This window comes from Aulonocara stuartgranti (genome assembly GCF_965226115.1).
Source record: "Aulonocara stuartgranti genome assembly, chromosome: 10".
NCBI classification, from domain to species: domain Eukaryota; kingdom Metazoa; phylum Chordata; class Actinopteri; order Cichliformes; family Cichlidae; genus Aulonocara; species Aulonocara stuartgranti.
This window is the reverse complement of record NC_138946.1, coordinates 12,266,346-12,289,760: the sequence shown is the minus strand read 5'-3', so window position 1 is coordinate 12,289,760 and position 23,415 is coordinate 12,266,346. Positions and strand designations below refer to the sequence as shown.

The following is a 23,415-nucleotide window of genomic DNA, read 5'->3' as shown; positions in this document are numbered from 1 at the left end:
TAAGCAACATACTTCACATATTTAATGAAGATCATCATCTACATCATCATGTATAGGTAAAGATGTAGGTCTCTGCATAATTATATATTATAAAATGTGGAAAGACTGTCACTACCTATGTGTCTGTTCTCACAGGTAGGCAATAAGAAAACTTATAACGCTTTTGACTATTCAAGAATATGAACTCTGTATTGATAGCTGGCATGAAACAATACAATAAAGTACACTAAGATCTGCACAGACTCAGAATGGAACACTAGAGGGACATTATAGATGGAGAATTATGGACGCTAATTACTATTTCCATATAATTTTAAAAGCTATTATGGTGCAGCAGGCTCAGCTGGACTATAAAGAGACTTTCACCTGGGGCACCTGGTGGAAACAGTTCTGGTGCCAAGAAGTGGTTACAACTTCTTGTCAACACAGTATGAACACTGACTCCATGGTGGCAACTATAGGGAAATGAGCAATATGAGGCAATTTCAAAGTGATGGTCTATACAGTAAGAGAAGATCAGCATTGGGTGATTTTTAATAGCTGAGCGGGGGGGGGGACTGAATGGGAAATCTGATTTTTCTCAATGTGGAATTTCACTAGAGAAGTATTAATGACTAAGGATTCGTGGAAAAAAACCGAGGGAAACCTCAGCCCCCACTACAGCAGCCCACGAAACGTGCCTCTCCCAAGGCGCACGCGGGTGGCCAGCTCTTGAACAGGAGGTCAGCCGCTCATCAGTGTAAGCAGCCCAGTAGCAGCAACCCCCCCCCCCCGCCGCCAAAATATCTGTGTTTCGTCGGCTCTGTCGTCTGTCCTGTTGTCCTCCAGAAGCACAGCGCAGGATTTCGCATTGTCGGCACATCCCGCAAGTCACGTCTTCCCGTGTGGTACCATTTGTTTCCCGTGGCAGATGTCCCGGTGCGTCGTCGTCCGAACACGGGACTACAAGTGATGCTTTGAGCAGCACTGTTGCTCTTCACCTCTCTGCAGCAAAGCGGACTAGAAATGGTCCTATGCTCAACTAAGGTAGGTAGGTGCCCACGGCTGTCCTGCATGGAAGCGTGGGGATACTTTATATTCAGCGCATGCTTTCCTATTTGATCAGATAAGGGCTCCCGGCACAATGTCCTCTGCGGGGTGCTCAGCACTGCGGCTTCCCGCACTACTTTTTTGAATATTTCATATTTACCCAAGAGGGACATTCACCTTCGCGGTGGTGACCTTATCACGCAGTCTCAGGATGACATTCATTAACGGGCTTCCCCAAAGGACTGCATGCAGGCAGTTTACCTACATATCACATTTTAGACCCTCGTTCTTCCTGAAGATACTGACAGGCACTAAAGCGTGACATTAAAGGATTTAATGGAAAACCACTGAAATATGATACGATGTGTTAGGAAATTATCATGCCATTTAATCACTTCAAGTCACTTCTTTGCAACTCATAATTGCATTGTGCATAACTGTTCTGTAAAAACTGAATTTTTCTTTTCTTTTCTTTCTGGAAAAAAAAAATAGAGAAACTTTTGAAATCTCCTGTCCTAAAAAGGCATCTGAATGGCTTCCATTCACAGTACATAACACCACCCTAAATCAAGCCTGCAGCTTTTTTGCTCTTAATGGAAAAAACCTTACCATTCATCACACTTGCACTGTTCTGTGGGATGTGCTTATGATTAAAATATATAAATTCAATTATTGATAAATGATGGGAAAAGTAAAGGAGGAAGGAATGAAGGGGTAGGAAGTGGAAAAGAGATCTGGATATGTAAGAAATGCAAATAGCAGTTATTTTTTTTACCTCTTTCACTAACTAAGTAAATTTCCTAATCAAGCCTCAGTGAGTTGTTTATGTACTGCTGCTATTAAAGTTTGTTTATTGGTATCTTTAAAGTCTGCTGCCTCTTCCCCCTCTTCCTCTCTGTCCCGCCTTCTCTCACTCCGATGGCGGTGTCATGTTTGCCTGCCTTCCTGCACAGGTTAGACTCTCAGTCATCAGAGGGTCAGAGGCAGAGGCACATCACCCACCCGCCTCCTGGCTTGGACGAGCTGCCCGTCTGCCTGCAGTCGCCTGAACAGCAGCGAAGACAGACAGGGAACGTACGCTGTAGTTGTGCTGCCTGTGTGTGTGTGTGTCTGTGTGTTTATGTGTGCGTGTCAGCACTTCAGTGCCTTTAGTGTTTTCCCCAAGTCCTTCACTCTCTGTGGGCGCGTGTATGGATCCAGTGATGTGTGGTTGTGTCGAGGTGGGCAGTTAAGAGGAAGACGGGACCTATTCAAGTCAGCAAAACGCAATCGAGCACGTGAGGCTGTCTGTGTGTATGTGTGTGTGTTTGGGGCCAGTTGTTGACCAGGCTATGAGTGAGTCTCAGAGGGAGAGCTGTTCGGTGCTGAGTTGAGTTGAGCACAACAGGAAAAATCCACAAGAGAAGCAACCATGGGGCTTGGCCAGTCCAGCAAGGCTCCAGTCACAGAAGACACAGATGAGGGTGAGTATTAAACCTTTAAAATAGTTCTTGTTTCACTTCTTTTCTACTTTTAGTGTCTTTACTTTGAGATTAACATCTAAACGAAACCAAAGACAGCAAAGGATGGGAGCAGGATTCACCACCACTGAGTGATTGGCTTAACCCGTCTTTTCTTCAGCTTTTTTTGATGTGCAAAGATGTTTCCATCCTCTTTCCAAGATTAAGAGCACTTACAGTTAATGCATAGAAGTGTAACATGCTGATTAGGTCTGCAGCCACTCCTCATCAGTAAGGAAAAAGAGGAATACCTCTTGATATACAACTGTTTAGCTTTAATATGACCACAACAGTGTATATATTTTTTGCAAATATTCTTATAGTTAGGCGTACAGGAGAGAAAAACAAAAGCTGTTTACTGAATGCCAAAGACATTCATCAAAACTCATCTGTTTTTTTCTTTAATTCTTTATTCTTTACATCTATCATTATTGATCACCCAAGTCTTGCATGGTTAGGAATTGTTTTTCTTTTTCAGGCTGATTGCAGTCAAGGGAGCCTTTGATAGGACTAGTACTTTAACTCGGAAGCTCCTGGTTTGAATAAATTTTCTTTTTCTTTGTGTCCTGAGTAGATAATAGTCTGTGATGTTATTGATCTGAGTCAGTCTCGGAAATTAATTCCACTCTGGCGGAACCCCAAGGCCTTCAAAAAAGTCTGTGTTACATGAGTCAGTAATTTAGTCAGAAGTGGAGTGGTTTTTCCAGGTTTTCTTACCTTCTTCTCTATATCCAGTATATCAGGTGATGTGATATATTTGTGTCTTTTTATAAAGTTGCAGACTAAGGCTGCATTTAGCCAAAGGTTTAAGCCAGGGCAGGATGCTACTCTACTCTCCTAATTATCATTAGAATTTTAGAAACATAGCTATTATGCGACCAACCAGAGTCCGATTTTTCACTCTGGCCCACACTCTCTAATGAAATCTGTTGTTTTCTCTTTTTCAATCGAGGCAACCTTTATCAAAGATCAAGTAATTATTCATGGTTAACCCTGATGCTTAGTCATCTCGTGTGCTATTCTGGAAATGTCATTCATATCGGAGCTCCTCTGAACTCTCGAGTTAATGCCATAGTGTACCTTCTTTGACACTTCTCTTTCTCACAAATAAAGCGTGGGTTATGAAGCGCCTTGAGGCGACTTTTGTTGTGATTTGGCGCTATATAAATAAAATTGAATTGAATTGAATTGATTTCACTGAGAGAGGGTGAATATAAAACACATTGTTGAGAAACATTGTTTTGATTTTTTTTAATAGCCCTGCATCCTCGAAAAAAAGTCATCCCGTCACTGATGAAAGTCCCGTGAGCGACAGGAAGAGATAGGTGTCCCTTACTTTACTTTTGTATCCCCTCATTGCTCTATACTGTCTAGATTACCTAAGATACCTGAAACCCAGTGTAATTAGGGGAACAAGGGGGATACTAAAGAAGGCGAGGAAAGATTATTGGAGAGACAGAAAAGTGAGAGACTGCTCCACATACAATGGTACAAGTTGGGTTTTTTTGCGGGTTTTTTTTGCATGGCTTAAAGGTAGGGCAAGCACGACTTCCAAAATTATTCAACCTCCTAACCTGCCAAGAATCTCCACTTCTAATCTTTTCTTTTGACAATTGTTGGTGGTCCGCATGTTAATAATGTGCTCGCTGCTTTGAGTAGCAATAAAGATGCAAATTGAAGTATCGCTTCATGCTTCAGAAGCGTCAAAGGTCACTGTGAGGTGATACCAGTCGCAAACCAGTTTGTTTGTAAAGTCAACATTTATAAATGGTCATATTTCAAAATCTTAGACTATCATTGTGTGTCAGATAAAAAAATAATGTGTTGATTCTCTATACATTACACCTGTATATAAAGAGATAAATGATTTCTCGTTTATTCTGTTGTTAGCCATAAGGGAGCTAACAGTAGTTTGGAGCTTCTAACACTGCCAACAAATATCAGGCCCAAGGCTTCCTGTTGTGTCTGTTGCCACTGTTTGCACATGCAGCTAATTTACATTTAAAAACCTATTAAAAAACTAAATAGTTGCTAGATAACAGCCGATCGTTTCAAAAGTGCACTTAAATAGATGCAATCTGTTGTTTGCTCTCAGTTCATGCAGCTGAAGCCTGGTCAAACATGATTGGTCAGTGCAGCCCAGACTGCAAACGGAAACCAGAAACCTTCTACTTATCTACAGGTTATTTATACTCACATGCAGAGATTTATGGAGATTAGTAACTGACACAAATGAATGTGAGATTGCGCGCTTAAGCTAAATACGCAGCTATGCAAATATAGATATATTTCAGTTTGTGCCATTTTCATGTGCATCCCCTTTCTTTTTCCACACTCAACCGCAAATGCATTTAAAGCAATAGTAAGAAAACGTAGAAAAAAATAGACATAAACTAAACACAAACATTTTTTAAATGTATTTGTTGCTCATTGATAAATCCGACCCTGTAATCAATTTATCTGTGGAATAATCTGTTTTCTGGGCTGGCGTCAGTGCATATTTTCTAGCTTACACTCAACCCATATTAGGTGATTTACACAGAGGTGTGTGCATGAAGGTGAACTCTGTCAAGACACGTTTATCTCCCCTGGGGAATGATGGGTGTGCTTCATGTGTCCCTTATGACACGTGCACGTGCTACCTTGTGCAATAGTATATTGATGAGTCCTGTTTACACCTTCCCGTACTTTAGTGAGATTAGAGCAGACTGACCAGCTGATTCTGTTTCAGTTGTCAGAGCAACTGTTCTAGAAAAGGATGATATTTGAAATGTTCCCAGCCTGGGCACACTCGGACCGAGTAAGAAAGAGTACGTACCAGTCATGCTGAGAGTGTGAGAGACTGTGCGAGGCTCAAACTGACCAGGCGTGATTATTTCAATCCAAACTGATAAGCACATGTCAGTCAGATTCAAATTGACTAGCAGATGAGTGCCAGAGTCAGTCACATGACTTCCTCAGCTAGTTTAAGTCATGGAAACGCTGTCAATTTGCCAATTCCACTCATATGCAGACTTGAATCATTACATGCTCTGTTACTCATGTGTCCATCACATTAAACCATTCAAAGCACTGCTAGTAAATTATGAGTCTCCACCTTGCTCTCACAGCCTCTCTTTCTGTGTCTGCCTTTGTCTCTATCGCTCAATCTCTTGCTCTCTCTGTAGTCTGTCTGCTTCCAACCACGATCACAGCTGTCTTTATAAAAAAATAAATAAAAAAATAAACAAAAAGCATAAGCTCAGCAGAAAAAAATGACTATGTTTACTAAAAGTGTGGCTCTATATGATGAGTTCATGCAAGTGCATCAGTATATTGGCTGCTACAAGCATGCATGTGCATCACAAAGCAGACCTCATATGGAATAGGTTGTGTAAACACTCCAGTGCCGATAGTGTGAGACGAGGATGTGCCAGATATACGTGACTAACAGAGCATAACATTAACTGTCACATCCAATACATCTAGTGACTGCAGGCTGAGTGAGTGCGTGTACGCACGGTACACTGCTGCAAAAGAGGCAGGTAATGTTTTAGGTCAGCGCTATATGTCAAAAAGCAAGCGTGTTTTTGATAATGATTGTGAATGCAGCCGATAATTCACGTGCGCGTGCCTCTTCCCTCTGTCTGTGTGTGAGTGTGTGACCACGCTCGCGCACAGACAGATGAGTGGAAAGAGTGGGCAGCAGCTGTTCCATCCTCGGGGAAACAGCGGAGAGGGAAAACCTTCTGTCCTGGTTGTCATGACAGCAAGAAACAAACATCCCCATCCGGTTCCAATTGGCGATAAATGTTGCTGATAAATGGATACTGAGATATGGAGTTAAGCTGCGGTTCAGGTTGCGTCTGTCTTTGTGTGTGGGTGAGACACAGGGAGCGAGGGAAGGACGCAAAAGCTGGCAGCAAAGAAGCAGAGCTACTGAAATGCTTAGGTTGTCTGAAATGGGTGTTTAGGAACAGACATCATATCAGACATCTTTGTGGCTGAAGGTTATTTCATTTCTCTGTCACATTAGAAACCTGCGACTTCTGGTTGCCCGGGAGACCTCCATCTGTTTCAGCATGACTGGTGCATTGTTCTAAAATGAGCTTAAAGCAAACCTCACAGTGAACCTACTGTAACTGGTGTGACACATGCAGGTTTTTGCATTTATAATACATCAGTGACCTAGTTTTAAAGGATGCACACTTGTAATTTCACTTCCTAAAGGTTTGTATCTGCCCCTAAGTTATTTGCAAGTAGTTCACTTTTAGTCCTCCAGGAGCAAATTCATGAAGCTTTCTCAAGCACAGTTCTTATCATGTTTACTAGCCCACCTATCATGAAAACAACAAAACAGAAATGCTTTAGAAATCTGCCAAAAACAAACTTTGAATTTTTTTTTTATAAAACAACAAATTTGGAAAATTCTGGATAACTACAAATATATTTTAGTATTAAAAATAACATTTTAATTTAAGAGTGTTCGCATACTTGTGGCTTAACCTTTACAGAAAAATAAAAAAAGTTATTTTGGTAATTGTCAATACTGTAAATTTAGGGTATAAACCTTACAGGTTGTGATCCAATGACTTTCATGAACACAGCTCTGTAACCGAGGATACAATGTCATGCCACGGACTCACTTTGATAGTGAATGAGTAAAAACAACACAGGTGTCTAACTCAGGTGTCTTAGCTGAAGAATTACTGGGGTGATTTAAAGAAATCCCCTGTCACAAATCTATAACACCATCTTGTTACAGTTACATACATAATATTTTAGGTCTTAAATTCTGTTTTAGTTTTGTGTTGATTCTAAGAAACTGTTTTTTTTCTCCTTGTTTATGCCAACAGTTAATTTCGACCATTTCCAGATCTTAAGGGCAATAGGAAAAGGGAGCTTCGGAAAGGTAAGTTTCTTTTCATAAGAAATTAGATGGAATATAAACCCAGATTAGCTGGAAACAACAGTAAAAAACACACACACACACACACACACACACACACACACACACACACACACACACACACACACACACACACACACACACCTTGTTCTGGAGTTGCACTATCTGTCTTTGTTTTGTTTTCTAGCAATTTTTGCACACTTGCACTTTATGTTGTCCTGTGTTGATTGTCTGTTATATGTACCGCCATGGTCTTGGAGGAGCGTCTCGCTTCACTGTGCACTGTACCACTGTACATTATTGAAATGACAATAAAGCCACTTGACTTGACTTGACTCAACTTGACAATGCACACTTCCAGAAGACTGGTGTTGCTTAAGATGTCGCCCAGCCAATAATTTGAGAGAAAACTGCAACAACAAATATATAATGGAACTATAAAACTATCAATTTTATGGTTGGATTATTGAAATGTAAAAAATCAGTCACAAAATGAAAAAAAAAAATAGTTATTACATATAAAACTAAGTCTGTGTTTGTTGTGACAGCATGCAGGCAAACCTCTCAGGTTGTTCCTAAGTTCCATGTAATCCTAGAGCTGCAGCCACTGATTAATGTCATGGCTTATTAATTTGCTAATTTTCTACATTATTCACTGTGAAATTAATGGCCATTTTAATTCCCTAAAGCCAAAGTAGATGGATGTTTTTTGACCAATAGTCCATCCAGTTTACCGTCAGATTATCTGATAGAATCTGCACAATGTAGAGGCTGAAATGAGGAAAATTTGATGTTTTGCTTACAAACTGATAATAAAACTAATAATGAATTCTCAGTATGGTCCCCATTTTTCTTTCAGCAAATCAACCACTTGTTTGAGTTCTGCACAGAGCACAGCATGTTGTCGTAAATAAAACCACACCCCGAGACGTGGTAAAAGTTTTAACAGCAGCACCATGTTAAGCCAAGTGCTGCATAGTAATTCACATCAGCACCTACAGTACATGTAAGCACATATAGAGATGCAGGCACTCCCATGCACATGCAATAACCTTCACACACAACAGAGACCCGCACAATATCGACACTGTGTCCAGTGACAGATAAGCAGTCTAATCACAGTAGATGGCAAGCTGTTCAATGGGAGGAGTGATGTGATCAGGGTTTGGCTGATTAACTGTGCCAGCTGGTCCGCAGATCACTCTCTTAGCAGCAATCACTGGCTTATTGACGCTTGTAGCTCAGACAAACATGACAACAAAAAAGTGTAGTGTTATTACAACTCTACATGTTAATAAAAATGCATGTGTTTCCCTGTTTGAGTCGTCATATACCATCTGTATGCATTTGATACACAACAGCAGCTTTTCACATCGTAATGGGTTGTTATATTCCGCTGTTTCTTTTTGCTGGATCATATAATTAATGCTATTTATTTGAGAAAACTGACTGCATTCCCCACTGACACACACTAGCAATTCTAATGAGTGCTAACCTGATGTTCCCCATCTCTAAAATGCTAAATATGCTGGTGTGAAAAGTTAAACATCTTAAGAGGGGATTAAATTCTTGATCACTGGCTTAAAGACAAATCTTTTCCTCCCCAACTTTCCATCCAACCTTTTTTGGTAGACTGTGTTTCTGGTTATTGCAGAAGTGTTTCAAATGGTCCACCTCTTCCTTTGTTGGTGGAAAAAAAGTTTTTAGATAAGTATGGATGAATGATGGAAACATAAGTCATACTGTAAATTTGTTAGTCTGAGTATTTTTAAAAACAGAATGCTGTTTTTTGATTCATATCACAAATAATGAATTAATAATCAACAGGAATTTACCTTACGCCATGTTGTCACATGTGATCTTGTTACTTAAGGTCTGCATTGTGCAGAAGAAAGATACCAAGAAGATGTATGCCATGAAGTACATGAACAAGTTAAAATGCGTGGAGCGGAACGAAGTGAGGAACGTCCTCAAAGAACTCCAGATCATGCAGAACCTTGAACATCCTTTCCTGGTCAACTTTTGGTAAGTCATCATGCTGTAATAAGTGCAGTTGTGGTCAGAAGTTTGCATGCACTCATTATGGGCAATGTCATTGTAATAAGCATGCATCAGCATACATCCTTAATGACTTTGAACAATAAGAATTGGGCGCACAAGTTTAAATTCATTTTGGATTTTCTCTAAGTCACATCGATACACTTTACTTTTATTACGTGATGCTTAAGGTTCTGCAGTGTCTTTTAACTTGTCAGGGCCGATTACAACTGGTAGTTGCTCTTTGCTAGCATAAAAAGGATTTGTTTGACAGCACTCATTGGATTGACCAATGCACAGAACAATGACAATATCCAAGGAACTCAGTGAAGATTTATCTATATTTTATATTTAATCAAGTTGGGAAGGTATTTTAACTGGAGCTTTTTCCAAATGAGTGCCGATTCCAAGACTGAGCGCAGATGGGTGTTTCAACAGGACAATGATCTCAAATACACAAGTGGATAAAGCATTCTTATATTAAGCTTACAGACTTTTTCCAAAGCTCCGACCTGAACCCTGTTGAAAATTTGGGAATTATACTTAAAGCTGAGTCCATGCCAGGAACCTGAGCAGTTTAAATGCTGAAAGAATAGTGGTCAAATATCCAGGCAGAGTTCTGCCAGACACTTGTTGAAGGCTACCAAAACATCTAGTCAGGATGCAACATTCTAAAGGTGATCTAACCAAATAAGAGTGGAGGTGCGTGTATATATTTTGAGCCTGTATACATACTTTTGATCCAATGTGGATAAGAAAAATGATTTCAAACTCGTGCATCCAATTCGTCCTGCTTAAAGTCGGTAAAGATGCATGCTGTACAATCATTCCACCCTGGTAGAAGAACATTTCAAAGGCATCATTAAAAACCCCAAATTACCATGACATTCATGCCCATGATTAGTGGATATAAACTTCTGTAAACAACTGTATTTAGATGTTTGGTTGGGTCTTTCTTTCATTCTGTATGTGTGTCTGATAGATTCATGAATGCATGAATGAATCTTCCCAGGGTCATTTCTGTCAGAGATTTTGGGGACTCTGACAGAAATGTGTTGTTTTTTTTTTTTTTTAATTCTGGCTCAGAGTGTATTGAATTTAGCACTAAGTGACTTTAGCAGAATACTGCTGAATTCATTAAATATGTACACAAAAGGCTGCTGTGAAATTATGAATGCTTTCCATTTCAGCAGCTGATCTCAAAGGCTTGTGTTTCACACTGGTTATTGCCATCAGCTATAAATGCCCCGTCGTTGGTTTAGTAATGCATTCCTTCTCACTTATTTATTTTATATGGTGACTGGATCCTATCAAATCAGTAAATGCGCAGACCCAATGAAAGAGTGTGATCAATTAAACAAAACAACAAAAACAAACCCTTTTTACACAGTCTTGGAGTGAGCCTGCAGATTCATCCAGAAAGCTGTTGACCACTGAAGAACAGCAAATGTATCTCCTCTCTTGGCAGCTTCCCACTTGCCTCACCGCATCTCGGTTTGAGGAAATCTTTTACTCGACAACTGTACAAGCTCATTCAAACTGGGAATGCTAATCTAGGATGACTCATCAGGTACCTTTAACCAGCCATTCGTCATAATATTGAGCACCAAGAATCGTACTGAAGATGCCTGATAAGTATAGCTTGTTAAGTTTTCTTCTGAAAGGCGTCATTAATTCTTGATAAGCACTCCCACACTGCAACGTTTGAAAGGAAGCCACCCTGGTCTTCTGTCAAGCTGAGAGGCAGAAAGATGTCTTTCCAAAGACGAAGAAAAACAGCAACAACACACACAGTCTGTTTTTTAAAGATTGAAAGATAGTTGTTTGTTCAGTTCTGTTACAATGATAGTGATGATTATTATTATTATCATTTCCTCTTACATATTTTTTTGATTTTAAGGTATGTCCTTCTGAACACTTGTGAGGTATCAGGTATTTTGTTTTCTACTCTTTATCCATTGTGTCACTTTTATATAATTGATTGCTAGTTTGACAAAATTAATGCTTAATTTTTAATTACCTATATGATGGAAATAAAACCTACTTTGGTGAGAATGAATAACAAGTCATTTAAGCACATTTTTTCAAAAAAGGAGAGGAGGAGAGGATAGATGGACACATGAAAACACAGAAAAAGAAAAGAAGACACAGGCAGAGTGCAGTGCAGTCTGTGCAGTGTACGGACTCATCAGACAAACAATACCAGTGCTTGCTTTCTTGCTTGATTGCATGCTGTGTTGGATGAAAAAAAAAAAAGGAAGTTAATGCTGTTGGCAGTGTAAGCCCCTCAGGGTGGGGGTGATATCCTCTAGAGATGTGCTTGGGTCAGCGCTATGCCCACTCTCTTTCTCTCCCTCTCTCCCTCCCTCTCTCTCTCTCTCTTTCATGTTGAGTTGGCATAAGTTATGATTGTCCTGAGGTAAGTGCTCAAGGTCAGAGAGAGGGAGAGATTACCTGCAAGCGTATGAACTGCACTGAGCCAGTTAGATGCAGAAAGCTGCCTCCTGGCTGTCCTCTCCTCTTCCTCTTTTCAGTCACCTCTTACGTGTCTTCTCTCACCTCTCCTATTTCACTCCCTCACCACCTGCTATACTTCCTTTTTGCTCCTCTTGCTGCCACTGCACTTGCGACTAGGCATTGCCTCAGAATGTCTGGAAACTGGGCAGCCAAACAGCAATGCATTTGAGAGACAGGAGTGAAAACAAAGCTATTTATGCCATGTTATGCATTTAAAATGTAAAAAGTATTGGTTTTGATCGCACCACAAACAGTAAAGCAGCCAGTTGGGCATGAAAGTCATACATTGTGGTGTCAACCACTCGTTGGCATTACAATCCTTTGACTAAAAGGGAAGGGATACTGTACAGTCATGCTGCGAGGAACACAGAGAGGCTGCAAGTTTCAGCTTTTAGGCTTGCTGCCTGTTTAACTGTGGATTTAGCATTCGATTTGTTTGTTGACGAGGGTATAACACAGAGGAAGAACTTTTTTCAAACAGCTTGTTTGTTGCTTAGTGTATTGGAAATGTTGAGCACTGGTTGCGCACTCGTTTTGTTTGTGAGCAACACTAGCCTCAAGCAGAGAAAGTCAGTCATGCAGTAATTTTGACTGTTGTGGGCTTACTTTAGTACTTCAGAAGTCTCCATAATGACATCTAGGGCTGATCCAATATCCCCGCAATAATACTGGTATCATTTTTTACAAATTTAATAAAAACGTCATATCGCTGTATCATTGCTATAGCAATGCTAATTCGCACAACAATGAGACCAGCCCAGGCATGTCTGAGAGCCAGAGCGGCCTCTGATGGCAGTTTAGTTGCTAAGAAGGGAGCTACTTCAATAACCTCCAGCAAACCACATTATGCTGCAAAATATGCAAGAAAATTGTTCCAGCTACAGGTGCAAACAACAAACTTGTTTCACCACTTGAGGCAAGAACACACACTAATGAGTACAGTCAGCCTACGAAGGAGGAGATACTAGCACTAGTTATACTCCATATGACAGAAAGGGCAAACAGTAGGTGGAAAATACTGCTGTGGTTACGTGGTGGAAAAACAAGGCTTCAGGCAGCTGGTTAAAAAGCTCAAACTAAAATGTAACATCCCAGGCATAGATAATATTTTTCAGTTTTATTAAATGACAATATCGTGCAGACTCCTGAAGAGTTACAAGGTTAGGCTACTGTACTTTAGATATTGAAGTGTTTGTCGGTGATGTTACAATTCCTTAAAATTTCCAGGGAAACAGGCTAGGCCTTAGGCTGTGTCACTGGAGATAATGTTGTTGTTTCTCCTGCTGGCACCTCGTTTCAATTACGAACTGTGTCATCAGTGACAGAAGCTCATGGGAAAGAAGAAAGGAAAATGCTCTTCATTTACTTACACTTACACCTGTAAGTTGCCTGCATCAATAAAATGTTATTACAAATTTAATACCTTGATATAAAGTTTGACCTCTAATTGACATTGCTAAATTCTGGAACCAATACCTTCATGATATAACATGCCAATTATAAAAAAAATAGTTGTATAACAGTCAAAGGCAGAAAGAAAGAAGCACATTAGCAAAAGTCTGAGACATTGTGAAGTAAAAGCTTCATTTGCTTTAGGGAGTCCCTCTTTTGCATTATGTAATCTTACTAATGCACTAGATTTCTATGCAGAAAAAGGCATCATTCATCATTTCTCATTCATGTGCATCTTTGTTCTCAGAAGCCACGATGTCCTCCCACACACACACAGAAAAAGGCAAAAAAGAGGACTATTCATCTAAGAATCCTTATATAAAAGGTTCCGCAAACCAGACACATTGTATTCTGCAGAACTACAGTCTGCTTAGAAACAGGATGCATTTTAGAAGATTGGCACAACCAAAGAAAAGCCCAGCTCCAGACTCGAATATCACGATTACTGTAACGAGGCCTTCTTGAACGTCAGGTACAAACAGTATCCTTGTGTATCTGCGAAATTTGTGTGTGAAATCCTCAATTTACTTTTAACACTGCAGCCATCGCTGAATGCTTGAAGGCAACATGTCAGCACGTCAATTATTTGGTCTTCAGTCAAGGTGACCTGAATCAGAAAATATGATAATCAAACACGGTTGCTGATTCCCTGAAGACTCAAGCACACAAGTAGGAAAACCTGCTGATAAAAAAATGCAAAAAAAGTTAGTTGATTAATATTTTTATCATTTGCTAAATTATTGAAGTAGTATTTCTTATTGCTTGTTTAAGTGTAATAGTTTATATATTTGAGGGCAAGAATTTAGCAATGCACTTCTTTTTTTAGACGCAGACTGATGGAAGCTGTCAGTCACAGGGAGGTGTTGGAAGATTGGGTGGGAGGAAGGTCGGAGGGCTGTCGGCATCGATCCGGCATGTCACAGTCTGAGCGGTTGACTCTCTCTGCCCATTTCAAACAAGGTGTGGTGGTCAGATTAGGCGTGTGTGCATCTGTATAGTATTTATGTCTGATCACTATAATTGCATTACTCTGTGGTGAACAACAAAGTCCTGATTAGGCATTTTATCACTGAGATTCACTGGTGTGGTTGTTATGCTGCGGGCATTCAATAGATAAATGTTAATGAGCAAAAATCACTCAGCAGTTTAGAGGGAGTTTTAGTTCATTAACTTCACAAAAGGTGTATGGAAGATGGATTACTGCAAAGACCAAAAGTCTGTCGTAAGTGCTTCAATATTAAATTTAGTGTTAGAAATACAAGTGAGGCAGTGGCTATATTATTTTCCTTTTATTATTTAAGTATGTACTAGATGATAGTTTCATTCAATACCGTATAGAAATTCAATTCAGTTTTATGTATATGGCTCTGATTCAACACAAAGTCATCTCAGGGCGCTTTATATTGTGATGAAAATATAAGGCCTTTGGAAACTGCAGCATATTCAGTATTATTTCATTAACTGTGTAGCCTTACATGTCATAACTGTTACCTTTGACAGAGGGAAAAGGGAGTCTTTTTGTAAGGACACGTTACCATTAGGTTGTGAGCCCCTGTGGTTTCTTCCATTACTAAAATGGCCCGGGGTGTCTTTGCTTCTAAAAGCTCCATGGCGGATGCTCTCCCATCGGACCGGCTGCCTGAAAGCCACCAAAGGGTCACGTTGAAATGCATGTGTGGCACAGTAGAGCTAGGTACAGAAAGAAAGAATATTATGGAGGTGGGAGCGGTTAAAAGACAAGCTGAGGAAACAGAGAGAGCTAGCGCGCCACAGAGACACCAGGCTCGATGCCAGGAAAGCGAATGAAAAGTTTTTCACAGTTTCAACGTAATGCACAGGTGCTAATCTGCAGCCTGATGACTCTTGGCTTCTGTCAGCCCACAACTGTGGTTGAAGCATCAACAGCGTTATTTGCTTGTGGATGTCTGTTCTTTCTGCAGGTGCAACGGCAAATGGAGACGGGACTCCCATTACTGGCTGATTATTTTCCATTTCATTCTTGTACAGCTTTTCATCTTCATGCCATTATGTTGTTTATGTCATCCATTATTAACAAGTTTTGTGAAACTTTATCTGTCTAGCTGCTATTAATCTAGGATACAACAAAAAATGTGTTCAGAAAAGAAAAGCAAACAACTACAGCTGTGATTGGACTACCACTTTTAAAAACAAGGTTATTTAGAAAGGGGGGTTCTCTAAGTTGCTAGGGTTGTTTTCGTTTACATACAGTGATCAGCGCAATGCACAGTTTTAATATGAGACAGCGTCAGTGGTAACTCAGGTAGCTTCTGTGACCCAGACTCTACCTGTGGCAAACAACATAATCAGTGCCATTTCTAATTCATTTTGACAGCAGTGGCAGCAGGTCACTAAAGACTTCATTCATATTCAACTGCCTTCCAAGTACCAGCTCCCCATGGTCAGAGAGCGACTGAGAGGGAGAGCACATTCACAAGCACCGTTTCTTTCTTTCTTTGAAGAGAGTGCTGAAATAGCTGAATTATAGAGCTGTATTAATACTAAGTCAGTCGTCTCCAGATCAATGTTGATTATTATCAACTATCATTAAAAAACAAAATACTTAATGCACTCTAATCGCAGCGCAAAAACCACAACCATAAAAACAGATAGGTCTGTGTGAGTGTACGATGGTTTGTCTCTTTTATGTGGAAGTCTTTGGCAAGTCAGTCACTCCTCCATTTCCACCCCACCCCCCCATCCCCACCCCCCATTTATGGCTAAGCCCTTTCAGTTTTTACCACCTTGTCTCTTTGACGGAAATCCTAGTGGGACAGGAAAACATGGAAACCTCAGCCAAGCGTGAGAGTTGGTTTTCTACTCGATTAAACTGGTTTCACGGACGGCTCTAGAGTGATATCGATTAACTTGATGGCCTCGCTGCCCTGAAGCCAACACAAAGTTGTGAACTCATCAAGTAGTTGAACAAGTAATACATTGAACTTTCATATTAACGTATGTGTTATTACAATACATCGTTATACTGACCATTGATAATCTACCAACCAACTGAACCCATCCCTCAAAAAACTCTTGTATTTCTTTTTTCCTTTTAACAAATGACAGGAACATTTAAATCCTGTAATGCAGGTAAAGTGAGAGCGCCATCCACAGTTTGATTTTGAAACATTTAAAAAAAAATTATGCTCACACACTGCTTTATTAGATACACCTTAGTTACCTGCTTTAATTCTTCATGGCCTCGATTCTGGAAGGTGCCGGTAACATTGCTGCATATTTTTAGCTGCACATCCATGATGCAAATCTCCTGCTCTACCACATCCCAAAGGTTCTCTGCTGGGTTGAGATCTGGTGACTGATGCCGTATGAGTACAGTGAACTCATTGTAATGTTCAATATCCAGTTTGAGATGATTTGAGCTTTGAAACATGGTGCATTGTACTGCTAGACGCAACAGAAGATTAGCACACTGTGGTCATAAATGGAGGCACATGTTCACCAACAATATTCAGGTAGGCTGTGGTGTTTAAATGATGCTCAGTTGGTAGTAAGGGGGCTAAGCATTTATCCCCCACACCATAACCCCAATGCCAACATCCTGAATACAAGATACAAGGCAGCATGGATCAATGCTCTCATTTTGTTTTTATGCCAAATTCTGACACTGCTGTTCAAATGTTGAAGCAGAAACTAAGAATGACCAGAATATGCAACAATCTAATTTTCAGTTGTCCAGTTTTCCTTTGACGAGTAGTTATTTGAGTTATTGTTGCCTTCCTATCACCTCACTGCAATCTCATCCAGAGATCTATGCTCATTGGATATTTTCTCTTTTTTGGACCATTCTCTGTAAAACCCACAGATGGTTTTTCATGAAAATTCCAGTAGATCAGCAATTTCTGAAATACTCAGACTGGCCCATCTGGCACCAGCAGCCATGCCACATTCAAAGTTGCTTAAGTCACCTTTCTTCCCCATTCGCATGTTTGCTTTGAACTTTTGCAGGTGATCTTGACCATATCTGCATGCCTAAATGCATATGGTATCTGGCATGTAATTGGTAATTAATGAACTATTTGGATGTATAATGAATTAAATGCAAAGAATAGGAATGTCCAATATTTGTGACCCTTTTTTCTCATATTTGTATTTTAGCCTATTAAAATATACCTAAATCGACACAAACAGAAATCCATAAGATTGGCTCATGATATCTCTAGTATACATGACATAAAATAAATAATTATTAAATAGTTAGTAGTAATGAATAAATTAGCAAGAAGCACATTTAATTCAGATGTAAAGATCAATTCCCCTGTCTTAAAAAAAGTTGCTGAACTCAGCACATTAGAAGAAATCATCTCTTTGTATACATATTAAACAAGTAACTCCTTTTCTTGTTTTGTGGCCAAGAAAAATGAGCAATTAATGTCCCGTTTGTGTCTCCTAAATACTTGTGACAGAGTCCTGTTGTATTCTTTACCTCCTTAATTTGGCTCAGTTAGAGGTATTTACACTCCATGTGTGTGTGACAGAAAGAGAAAAACACTAAGGTAGAATAAGAGAGAAGGGATGAGAGAAACAGGAGACCGCAAGAGAGCAAATGAGAAGCAAAGACAGTCAATCAAACGATTAGTAGATGGAGTAAAAATAGAGTCCATCCGACAATCACTAAAAGTTATCTGGCGCACACTTTAAACAAAAAAAGGCCTATTTTTCCTATCTTGGTTTGGAGTCTTTGGCAAGATTTTCAGATTTTCAGTCATCAGTATTTCACACATTTTCAGCATCGCATTTAAAAATTTGCATACTTGTTCCTGCTATTTAACTCCTTACAGTTTATTTTTCTATAATTCTTCTGTAATTGAGGTACGCAGTAACAGGATAGCACCTAGACTGGCATATCCAAATGTGTGGTTCATTAGTTCTTCACATATCTTTGTAAACAGAACTAGAGCAATATAATTAGCTAGAACATTTTTACTCTCCCTGAACACAGTTGGAGTTGTGTCATCCGAAAAAACTACAAATCCTGCATCAAAGTCAAGCAATGCAGAGAGTGTGGTGTTAATATGATGCGGGTTTGATGTGTGTCTCTTCCTTCTGTGCCAGACTTAAGCGTCATATCGTTTTCCAACTCACTCTTCCTTTCTTTCATCTTTATGCACACACACAAGCATACATGCCAAACCACTCTGTCACTCTAGTTATATCTGCTGAAACTTTTCTTTTCCAGAATAAAATCTTGGTAGACTCCTGTTAAAGGTCCTCTTTTCTGAATACATTTTTATTCTCATTGTCCCAGCACAGCTTTTGTACAATGCGTCATTATTCATTATGACCAGTTTTATTCTTCATCGCAACCTGAACTCTGTTAGACAAGCTTCTCTGTAATTTCTTTAAGACATCGTTCTTTAGAGTTTTTGAAGGACTTTCAAAGTACTTCTTTGACGTTTGGGTGCCTTTTGTTCTATTCTGTGCCGAGATGACCCCCCACATTATTGAAGTCCAGGCTCTAGGGAGACCAATCCATGACTGATTGCGTTCCATTGTGTGTTTTTCCATCCAGCTATGCTTTTACTACATTGGCAATTTGTTTGACATCGTTGTTATGCTGAAAAATGAAGCTGTTAACAAAGAGATACTTTCCAGATGACATTATTGTTGGATTAAAATCTGATGCGTTTCTGCCTTTGTAGTTCCATCAGTCTTAAAACTATGACAGAGCATCCACTGTGTTTTACAGATGGCTTTAAACACTTGCTGTTGTACCTCTTGCCAATTTCAAATATGGGTTTTTCACTCCATAAGAACTGTTGCACTGATTTTCACTAAAATTCTTCTGTAATATGATGTGTGTCAGCCTCTCCTACATCTACACACACTGAGACTTTCTGATGAGGCTTTTATTTTCTTATTCATAAGGACATGACTTCCAGATTCTGTTAATTTGCTGTAGATTTGTTTTGGCTTGACACATTTTTAAGGATATCTTGCACACCATACTGAGATATGACAGGTTTTTGGCATAGATCTCTTTTGGAATCACCTCGTTGGTGCAAAAATAACATATTTTGCCTGATTCAATGTAGTTGACTTTTGGGTAAATAGGATATCCTAAAGAGAGTCAGAAATAGGATTATCTTTAGGATAAATATTTATTGTTGCATATAAATATATGCATCTCCAGGATGTCCATGCCACAGATAGTATTTCCAAACTCGGAGGCTGCGGCAATCAGATGTTGAGTGGTCTCAGCATTATCTGAGCCGTAGTAGACAGTTTGGAGTCAGCTTAATCAATCTCCATCCATCCAGTTTAGAAAAGCTTCACCTTCAGGGTGTTCACCAATACAGCCAAAAAAAGACATCCTTGGTCATTACACTTTGACTTTTAGCCAAGATGATCCTTTTCTGCCGGCAATAACAGAAATACTCTTTTCAAAGATGCAACAATTTCAGCTGTAGGCTGTTTGCATCCGATTAAATCCACATTTCAATCGAGTGTAGCAGCAGATCTGATATTTTATGCAAGATATGAACGTGGAAATGTAGGACACTGTGTTGCCAACTGTATGCAGAACAAAACCCTAGGCGAGCTTTGGAAACAAAAGCAGGCATCTGCGATTTTTTTATACAATTTTTGCATAAATTAGTCGTGGGTGAGAAACTAATTAAGTCATTGTTTAAATGGAGTGAACAAAAAGTGCATCCCCGGTGAGAAGCTCAGCATGTAAAATCAATTATTTGTGCAACAGCTACTCAAAGTGCAACACAGCGGACTTCTCGCTGAGACAGGCTGGCTGTGCATGCTGGAGCTTCAGGGATGAGCAGACTGATGACCGCAGTCACACTCAGCGCATTCTTCACAGATTAACACCAATACAGGACTATATACAGTGGGGCAAAAAAGTATTTAGTCAGCCACCGATTGTGCAAGTTCCCCCACTTAAAATGATGACAGAGGTCAGTAATTTGCACCAGAGGTACACTTCAACTGTGAGAGACAGAATGTGAAAAAACAAAATCCATGAATCCACATGGTAGGATTTGTAAAGAATTTATTCGTAAATCAGGGTGGAAAATAAGTATTTGGTCACCTCAAACAAGGAAAATCTCTGGCTCTCACAGACCTGTAACGTCTTCTGTAGGAAGCTTTTCTGTCCCCCACTCGTTACCTGTATGAATGGCACCTGTTTGAACCCATCATCTGTATAAAAGACACCTGTCCACAGCCTCAAACAGTCAGACTCCAAACTCCGCCATGGCCAAGACCAAAGAGCTTTCGAAGGACACCAGGAAAAGTATTGTAGACCTGCACCAGACTGGGAAGAGTGAATCTACAATAGGCAAGCAGCTTGGTGTGAAAAAATCAACTGTGGGAGCAATCATCAGAAAATAGAAGACATACAAGACCACTGATAATCTCCCTCGATCTGGGGCTCCACGCAAGATCTCATCCCGTGGGGTCAAAATGATCATGAGAACGGTGAGCAAAGATCCCAGAACCACACGGGGGGACCTGGTGAATGACCTGCAGAGAGCTGGGACCAAAGTAACAAAGGTCACCATCAGTAACACACTACAACGGCAGGGAATCAAATCCCGCAGTGCCAGACGTGTTCCGCTGCTGAAGCCAGTGCATGTCCAGGCCCGTCTGAAGTTTGCCAGAGAGCACATGGATGATACAGCAGAGGATTGGGAGAATGTCATGTGGTCAGATGAAACCAAAGTAGAACTTTTTGGTATAAACTCAACTCGTCGTGTTTGGAGGAAGAAGAATACTGAGTTGCATCCCAAGAACACCATACCTACTGTGAAGCATGGGGGTGGAAACATCATGCTATGGGGCTGTTTTTCTGCCAAGGGGACAGGACGACTGACCCGTGTTAAGGACAGAATGAATGGGGCCATGTATCGTGAGATTTTGAGCCAAAACCTCCTTCCATCAGTGAGAACTTTGAAGATGAAACGAGGCTGGGTCTTCCAACATGACAATGATCCAAAACACACCGCCCGGGCAACAAAGGAGTGGCTCCGTAAGAAGCATTTGAAAGTCCTGGAGTGGCCTAGCCAGTCTCCAGACCTCAACCCCATAGAAAATCTGTGGCGGGAGTTGAAAGTCCGTGTTGCTCGGCGACAGCCCCAAAACATCACTGCTCTCGAGAAGATCTGCATGGAGGAATAGGCCAAAATACCAGCTACTGTGTGTGCAAACCTGGTAAAGACCTATAGTAAACGTTTGACCTCTGTTATTGCCAACAAAGGTTATGTTACAAAGTATTGAGTTGTATTTTTGTTATTGACCAAATACTTATTTTCCACCCTGATTTACGAATAAATACTTTACAAATCCTACCATGTGGATTCATGGATTTTTTTTTCACATTCTGTCTCTCACAGTTGAAGTGTACCTCTGGTGCAAATTACTGACCTCTGTCATCATTTTAAGTGGGGGAACTTGCACAATCGGTGGCTGACTAAATACTTTTTTGCCCCACTGTATAGGCAAATATTAACTACCGTGTACTGTAAAAACTATGCAAAATTGAGCCCACGGAAAATTTAAGAGGAAACAAGAATAGTTAGCAAGCTATTCATGATACAATGTCATGTGGAGACAACTAAAAAGGCACATTTTTTATCCTTGCCATACAAGTGTAAGGATGATAGTGGCTCACATTATATTTTTAAATCGAGTGATGATGTACTTAAGTATATCTCAGGTGTATTTATATGTAATTTGAAGGCTTTGTGCAGCACTTTGGTCTTTATAAACGGAAGAAGATGGATGGATGGAATGATAGTTATTAAGACTGACTGACAGGTTATTATGATTAATAATTATGACCCAAACAAATAAGGTTGTAAAAGTAGACATTGTCCAATGTCTATTTTCTGTAAACTGTCATCTTAGAGGAGAATTTTGCATTTCAGCCTGGATTTTCCCATTGTTATTGTCATGGTTGGCTGTGTGGCAGGCAGGCAAGCAGGAGTGGTGGATCCAAAATGCAGGACTCAGACACAGAAGTTCAACTTAAAGCGCAGCTTTATTGCTGGGAAAACCTCTTACTAAACTAAACTCACCAAAGGACAAACAAAAACGCTGGTGGACAAAACACTGAAGCAGAAATACTGAACTGGAGCTAGAGCTGGAAACAAAACACTGGTAACACGGAGGCAAAACACACACAGCTTGTTGAGGGTACGACGCAACACTGACTCAGAGAAACACAGGGACTAAATACACTGGGAAGTAACGAGGAGAATGAGACACAGAAGGAGGGCACAGCTGGGGGAAATTAGAACTGACGAGACAAGCAAAGCAGGACACATTCACATAAGACACGGACCTACAAAGTAAAACAGGAAGGATCACACAGAGACGCGAACTTGACACAGTGGAGACAGCAACTAGGAAACACAGAGACATAAACCATAAGGCAGAGGACTCTAAGAACCGAGAGACACAGAGGGGAACTCAAACATGCAGACACAGACTTACACAGAACAGAGGGGACATAGAGAAACATGAAGGGCAAGGGATCGAAACTAGAAACCATAGAAACTCACACCAAGTACAATAATACAAAAATCACAATGAACTAAAACGCTGGGTCAGGAGACCCAGGACCCTGACAGTTATGGCTTTTCAGTCAATCCAATAAACCCCATTCATGTAACATTTGTGCAACATAACATTTTCCTAAACATACCTGTACCCATGGAGCCACATGGATGGGGGAAACACCTGGAATTCTTCTTTAAGCTGTACAAAAGTGCTCAACCAAGAGTGTTGTTTTAGCTGTCTCACATGCCTCCTGTGTAGCCACTTCTGTGGGATTTTCTCATTTCTCTGAGCCTTAAAAGTGTCATAACGACCTAGACCAAAGCATTCAGTTTACAGTAAGATTAGGGAACTGATCAGGGAACCATCCCAAACATCACCTGAGAGCAGTGAAAAGGGGAAAAGGCAAGAGAGAGGAAGGGAGAGAACAAAAACCCCCAACCCTGA

General features: G+C 40.2%; 1 protein-coding gene across 1 annotated transcript in view; it reads left to right on the top strand.

Annotated features, from left to right (window-relative positions):
- Positions 1 to 630: 630 nt before the first annotated feature.
- stk32a (serine/threonine kinase 32A) overlaps positions 631 to 23,415 on the top strand; it is a 67,548-nt gene continuing 44,763 nt past the window's right edge. Inside the window, exons 1-4 of the mRNA XM_082548477.1 lie at positions 631 to 1,026; positions 1,983 to 2,492; positions 7,364 to 7,419; positions 9,290 to 9,441. Coding sequence (XP_082404603.1) covers positions 2,441 to 2,492; positions 7,364 to 7,419; positions 9,290 to 9,441 — 260 coding nt within the window. The 5' untranslated portion in view covers positions 631 to 1,026; positions 1,983 to 2,440. The remainder of the gene's footprint in view (positions 1,027 to 1,982; positions 2,493 to 7,363; positions 7,420 to 9,289; positions 9,442 to 23,415) is intronic.